Consider the following 7,432-nt stretch of genomic DNA (forward strand, 5'->3'; position numbering starts at 1 on the left):
GGACCCTTCTTCAGAACTTCAGCAGAAGGGGCCTGACCCGAAACGTCAACTTGCCTGCTCCTCTGACGCTGCCTGGCCTGCAGTGTTCCACCAGCACCACACTGTTGTCTCTGATTCCAGCATTGGCAGTTCTTGCTATCTCATAGGAGATCTCAAGCATTGTACTGTTATTAGTCTGTTGATCTATTGAATAGACAACTTCTCTTTTTTTTAGTTCAGTCACTTGGCTGTTTGGGGCAGTATATTGATGTGGTTGGCGTTTTTAGGAGTCTACTCAGCCATCTGGCCCACCATACCGATTGCACCAGATATGCTCGGACAGGTAAACAATAATGCTGCTTTTATTTAAAATTATAGCCAACAAAATATGATAATGATACCAAACACTGACAAGATTATTTAAGGCTTTGTAGTTCAGACTGCATGTATTCAAAATGCTAGTTAGCCCTACATCTGTCATAGGGAAAATGTTTGAATCTATTATTAAGGAAATTATAGCAGTGTTCTCAAAATATTTTAATACAATCAGGCAATGTTAAAATTGTTCTGGGAAAGGGAGACACTTAAGAAGCTTGACACCATCCAGGAAAAAGCAACTCACTTGACTGGCACCACGTCCACAAATATTCACTTTCTCCACCACTATGCTCAGTATAGCAGCATTGGCAAAATGCACTGCAGAATTCATGAAGTATCCTTAGACAGTACCTTCCAACCCATGACCAATACTTCTAGGTGGAAAAGGGCAGCAGATACATGGAACACCACCTCTTGCATGTTCACCTCTATTCTGTACTGAACATTTATTAGGCTCCAGTCAGGATGAAGGAACACACAAACTTGTTATTTCCTGCAATCTTACAGGGAGGCTGTATTCTCAAGCAGTGCCCTCTAAAAGAATCCAAAACAGGTGTGAACAAGCTGACAAATCTGGCTGATGAGTCACCAGTGCTCATGTGACTCCCCTCTTAAAGGGATACTGTCCCAATATAATATATAAAAACCGAAAGAACTGCGGATGCTGCAAATCAGGAACAAAAACAAAGTTGCTGGAAAAGCTCAGCAGGTCTGGCAGCATCTGTGGAGAGAAACCAGTTCTGAAGAAGGTTACTAGACCCAAAATGTTAACTCTGCCTTCTCTCCACAGATGCTGGCAGACCTGCTGAGCTTTTCCAGCAATTTATATTTTTGTTTCAAATGTCCTGAGGTTCCAGGTTTGAATCCCATGGCAGATGGTAGAATTTGAATTCAACAAATAAATTAGAATTATGGGTCTAATTGTTGGGAAAACCCACCTGGTTTATCCTTACCTGTTCTGGCCTACATGCAAATCCAGGCCGACAGTGTGGTTGACTCTTAACTGCTGTCTGGGCAATTGGGGATGGACAATAAATGCCTGCTTAGCCTTAAAAGAAAAGAGCAGGTCAGAGGCTTGGAATCCTGCAGTGAGTAACTCACCTTCTGACTCCCAAAGCCTCTTTGTCCATGTCAGGACTGTATGAGTACAGCTCCAACAACATGCAGGAAGCTTGACACCATCAGGATTGAGCAGCCCAAACCCACAGACGTTCATTCCCCTGACCACTGATACTCAGTAGTAGCAGTGTGTACAACTAATAGATGCACTGTTGAAGTTCATCAAGACTTCTTAGACAGCATCCTCCAAATACGTGACCACTTCCAACTAGAAGAATGAAAACAAAAAATGCAGATGCTGGAAATCTGAAACAAGCACAGAGAATGTTGGAGAAACTCAGGTCTGGTAGCATCTGTGGAGAGGGAAACAGAGTTAACATTTCTAGTCTGGTATGACTTCTTCAGAACAGTAATGAAAGCAGAAAGAAAATAGTGAAACCGGGCCAGCAAAGTTGAAATAGGGGCACAATGTTGAGTATGGTGGAAGTAGAGTGCAGGTCTCGCAAGGAGTGCTAACCATCCACCCAATCACATCTATACCCACACGACAACCCCTGTACCCAGTAAAAAAAAAAGTAATGAGCATTTAGGAAATTTGGAGATTGCTTTCCTGAAACTCTTTGAACATTCAAAATGTTATATTCTGGTTGAATTTAAACATTTTTACATTTTACAGTTGACAGATGTTTAATCTAAAAAACTGGCATTTGGATTTTAAGCAAACCAACAAGCCTATAAATTTACCAAGTGTTACCTTAACAGTCCTGTTCTGCCTATTGATTTCAGTTCACACAGTGCCGACTGTTATTGTGTATTTGCATACCCAAGGAAACAATGCAAGCATTTATTACAAAAGTTTGTGCAGAATTTTCTGTCATGGAGCATAAACACAATTCCCTCAGCAATCTCTGTACCATGCAGTAAAAACGTTTAGTAAGTGAATGGAATAGTGATTTCATTATTTATGGCATAACTGGGCTAGTGATCTGACACAGAAATGCTGATAAAGGACGCAACATTATTTTACGGAATTATTTCTTTGTACATGATCCTTTTCCTCTCTAAGTAAAATAGGCAATAAAACAGTAAACCAGTCCAGTCTTCTCATCAGCCTTACAGTGGGAAGTTTTTTTAGGATTTTTTTCATTTCAGGACTGATACTTTCATTTACGGATTGTATGATAAGTCCCATTGTTCAGATTTAATGTTATGGGTTTTGTAGTAAGATTAGCAGTGAGGTTATGAAAACTGACCAATATTAAGAGGTAAATTGGAAAGTAATTTCCTGCATCTGTAGTAGTGCAGTTAAACAACAAAATTAGAAAGATGTCACAGTCGACTAGTCTACCTGAAGTCTCGTAATACCAAAAGATGTGACATTCAGACACCTGAAATAGATGATGTTGCTGTATTTATGTACTATATATATCCACCAAACATACATAATAATCCATTCTCTAAGTTTAAATGAATTACAAATAGTTCGTAATTATTTCCAAAGTGCCTCCCTGGCACTGTAGTTATTTTGACAAGCCTAGAATCAAATTCCTTCAAATTTGAAATATTGTTGGAGATTTTTTAATCGAGGTAAAATTTAAGGGAATTTTTTTACCTTTTATTTCTGTCTCTTTTATCAATTTCTCTTAATTCCATTTTTCTTTCCTTCTCCATTTTGCTTACTATAAATGATTTCATTATTACATATTCTGACTTACACTTACGAACACAAATTCTATATGGAGGACCATGCAGTTGCTTTCCCTGCTCTCACAGGTCCCAGATGCCCTGTAGAGGGTGCCACCACTGTATTGGACTCTTGATAACTGTAATTTGCCAAGGAAATGCATGTGAAGTATTTTTGGAGAGCTGTAAACATAGTGAGTGGCTGATGCCATTTGTTGCTGATCGCAAAATCTGGGTACTAAAATCTCCTTTTCATCCTAATTGGTGGAGGTTATGTAGTTAGACATTGAAGGAGCCAAAAAATGAATGAAAGTACAAAGAAAAACATCATTTTTTGAAAATTTTGTATCATTTTATTTAAATTTCAGGATTTTGAGAGTTCAGCTACTACTGTAGACTCTGTGGCAAGCATTGCAATACTTGCAGTACCCTTAGGCTGTTACTATTGTCAAGTGTTGTTTTTAGTGATTGCTAGAAATAATAGTAGCAAATTTGTTGTACTTATGACTACAAGTGATTTCTACTGGCTTGGGATGTGTACTATTGATCATTTGTGGGAGGCAAAATTGGATTATTACAGTTAAAAGTCAAGCCCAACACTCTTGCAGTTGTCAGTCTGCAGTACGTTTGGTAGTCTCTGAATAGAACTGTATAATCTCTAGCAGTTTGAATGTGTATTTTGGTGGTGATTTTCTTTTTCATAAGGAATTATAGAATTGAATGAAGCGAAGATCTAAGTATTTTTTTCATTCATGACTGTAAAATTCCAATTTGGAGAAGAATCCCCTTCTAAGCAGAACCACTGGGATAAGTGTATCATTCACAGCAAATAAAAATAACTATGGACACTGACTATAAGATCTTCATTGTACCAACAAGTCATACTAAGGAACTGAGATTTTATAAATTCTACGTGGTACAATATATACAGGAATGTTTAGTATGTTTCATTGTTGCGATCACCTTTTACTGCTGGCTGGAAACCAACAAGTTGCATTTACATAATGCCCTTGCTGTGGTGAAACATCCCAAGGCACTTCACAGGACACTATGAAGCAAGTTTTGATGGTTATGACAAATTTGACTGCAGCACAAGGAACACTAATGTAGTCCCACAAGATCTTTTCACAGACATTAAGAAAGATACAGTAGCAGAAATGTAAGTCGCACTTAGAACTTTCTTTGGGAGCTCTCTATCCTGTATACAGCCTGGGATTAGTTTGAGCACACCTACCTCAGAGTCCAAAGGTCATGGATTCAAGGCCCACACCAGAGACCTGATAATTTAGACTGATCATAGAATCCCAACAGTGCAGAAAGAGGCCATTTGGCCCATCGAGTCTGCACCAAAGACCATCCCATCCAGACTCAGCATCTCCACCTTATCCCCATGACCCCACATTTCCCATGGTTAATCCACCTGACCTACACATCTTTGGACTGTGAGAAGAAACTGGAGCAGTCAGTGGAAACCCACGCAGACATAGGGAGAATGTGCAGACTCCACACAGATAGTCAACCAAAGTTGGAATCAAACCTGGGTCCCTAGCACTATGAGGTGGCAGTGCTAACCACGATGCCACTATGTGGCCCACTGATGTTGCAATGTATTACAAAACGACAGTATACTGAAGTGCCTATGCTTTGGGTGATGCATTAAACTCAGAGTCCTGTTGTCACACTTAGTCATTTTTGTCACTGTTAGAGGAGCAGTGAACTTCTCTTAACTAACATCATTCAACTAACATCCTCAACTAACATCATTAAAACTGATGTTTATAAGCTAAAGTTGAGCTACACCATTATTGAGAAGCTTATAACATAATTTCATATTATAAATTGATATTATTTAGAGAGTGATTTACAACTTCCTTAAAACATTTTTTGCCCAGTTAGTACTGAATCACATAGATGAGGAACGCCCAAGATTTTATCCCTGATGATTTTGAACTGAAACAAAATACAGTAGATGCAGTAATGATCCCCTGCCTGGACTTGATACTATTCAGATTCCAGTGTCATGATTAATATTCAGTGACTCTTGTTTGAGAGTGTGAATGCTCAGTGAGGTTAGGATTGGGCTAACCCTTCTATGGTTGAACAATCTACCCCAACTTTCAATCTTCATTCATTAATGAAGAATATGCACCTTGGCATGGTTCCGTAGGGTGGCCGTGAGTAATACCACACACAAGTCACCATCTTCAGCAAAGGAGGAGAATGTTAGGAAAAACTGATATTTTTCTGTTCAGCATTCATGTTGTTTGTAATATCTGTAAGATAGCAACACTAAAGCTCTCTGATTAATATGCTCCAATTCCTAAATGGCCCAAACATTTTGCTGCTGTCTTTTTTACAGAGGAGATAACATCATGTCAGCTGTTGGTCCTATTCAGTCAAATGGCCTTGTATTGAGTGGCTGTAGTATGCGTTCCAGGATGTATATCAGCAGTACATCTGGAAAAATAAGCCTCTGAACAGCTACAGTAGCTGTACACCAGTGAATAATATGGCGTATGTCATTTGGTGCTTTATTTTTTAAAATACTAATTCAAACAAATACTGTAAGCATGGTAGCACATGGCTTTTAGCTTTTTTTAAAATATAAACTCTGTATTTGAACCAAAAAAAATTATTAAAGAACATAAAAGTTAAATTTCACCAAATCTTTGCTGATCTATTGCTGCACATATCATGCAACACAGCAGAAAATACCCACATTATGAACAGAATTTATAAATTCTAAATCTAAAGGTATGAAGTTGCCAGAACATGGAACAAAACTGGTCTACGTCCAGTACAAGTTAAACCCACATTTGACAGAGTGGATTTCTTTACGGATAGGAATAGAGGTAAAAAGCGTAGGCCATTCAGTTTGTAGGCCGGCTCTGCTACTCTAGATTATGGCTGATCATCTCCCCAGTGTCATTTTCTCACACTAAATCCTTAACCATTAAAGCCATTATTTTCAGGAAAGCAATCAATTTCTGTCTTGAACCTCCTCAATGAATGAACTTCTACAGGCCTCTGAGTTAGAGAATTCCAAAGATTAACCTCCCGTTAAGTGAAGAAACTCCTCCTTATCTCATTCTTAAATGGCCTGCCTCTGATCCTGAGATTGATGACTCTAACAATCAGGGAGAACACTATCTGTGCCCACACTCTCATGACCTGTAAGAATTTTCTAAATTTCAATGAAGTCACATCTCAACCTTTGAAAACTTGAAAGAATGCACTCTCAATTTCCTCGGTCTCCTAGTATGGTAAACCCAGGGATTAATCTGGTTAATAAAACAAAGAACTATGGATGCTGGAGATCTGAAACAAAAACAGTAATTGCTCGAGAAACTCAGCAGGTCTGGCAGCAGATGTGGAGAGAAAGCAGAATTAATGTTTCAACAGAGTCACTAGATTTGAAATGTTAACTCTGCTTTCTGTGCACGGATACTATCAGACCTGCTGAGTTTCACCAGAAATTTATGTTTTTGAATTTATCTGGTTAACTTTTGTTACACTCCCTCTATGCCAAGTTTATCCTTTCTTGAACAATGAATCCAAAACTGCTCAGAACACTCCAGGTGAGGTCTGTATACAACTGCAGCTAAACATCTTCACTTATGTATTCCAGGCCCTCGTGATGAAGGCCAACCTCTATTTGCCTTTCTAATAGCTTACTGCACCTACAGGATAGTTTTTAGTGACTCATGGATTCCTTTGAACATCCTCATCTCAATCTCTCACTATTTGAGAAATATTTTGCTTTATTTTAATCTCCATAAAAGTGAATACCTTCACACTTACTTACATTACTTTTCATTGGTCATGATCTTTTCATGATCTAACCCATTTATTTATCCTTTCCAAGTCCTCTTGAAACCACTTTGCACCTTATTACAACTTGTGTTTGGTGTCATCATCAAATTTGAAAATATTACAATTGGTCCCTGTATCCACACAACCTATATAAATTGTGAACCTATCAATGGCCTTTGTGATAACAGCCTGTCATCTTGAGAATAATTCTTTATCCCTACACATTGCTTTCTGTTCTTTGCTTTATTAACCAGATTAATCCCTGAGATTAATATTTGAGAAGAGACTGAGGAAATTGACAGTGCATTCTTTCAATTCTCAAACCGTACTTGTATATTGCACCTTCCCCCCCCCCACCCGCCACCGTTCCATACACACTATTCTTATTTCTTCACCTGAGATCCCATCAAAAGCCTTCTGAAAATCCAAATTCACTACATCCACTCAGAGATAGTAGGATCTGCCGATGCTGGAGAATTTGAGATAACAAAGTATAGAGCTGGATGAACACAGCAGGCCA

At 38.6% G+C, this 7,432-nt stretch overlaps 1 protein-coding gene across 1 annotated transcript in view; it reads left to right on the plus strand.

Moving 5' to 3' along the window:
- Positions 1-7,432, plus strand: part of atp8a2 (ATPase phospholipid transporting 8A2) — a 701,479-nt gene that overhangs the window by 629,533 nt on the left and 64,514 nt on the right. The window contains exon 35 of the mRNA XM_048597580.1: positions 215-322. Within this exon, the coding sequence (XP_048453537.1) occupies positions 215-322 (108 nt within the window). The remainder of the gene's footprint in view (positions 1-214; positions 323-7,432) is intronic.

The sequence above is a fragment of the Rhincodon typus genome, chromosome 6 (assembly GCF_021869965.1).
Source record: "Rhincodon typus isolate 14 chromosome 6, sRhiTyp1.1, whole genome shotgun sequence".
Classification (NCBI taxonomy): Eukaryota; Metazoa; Chordata; class Chondrichthyes; order Orectolobiformes; family Rhincodontidae; genus Rhincodon; species Rhincodon typus.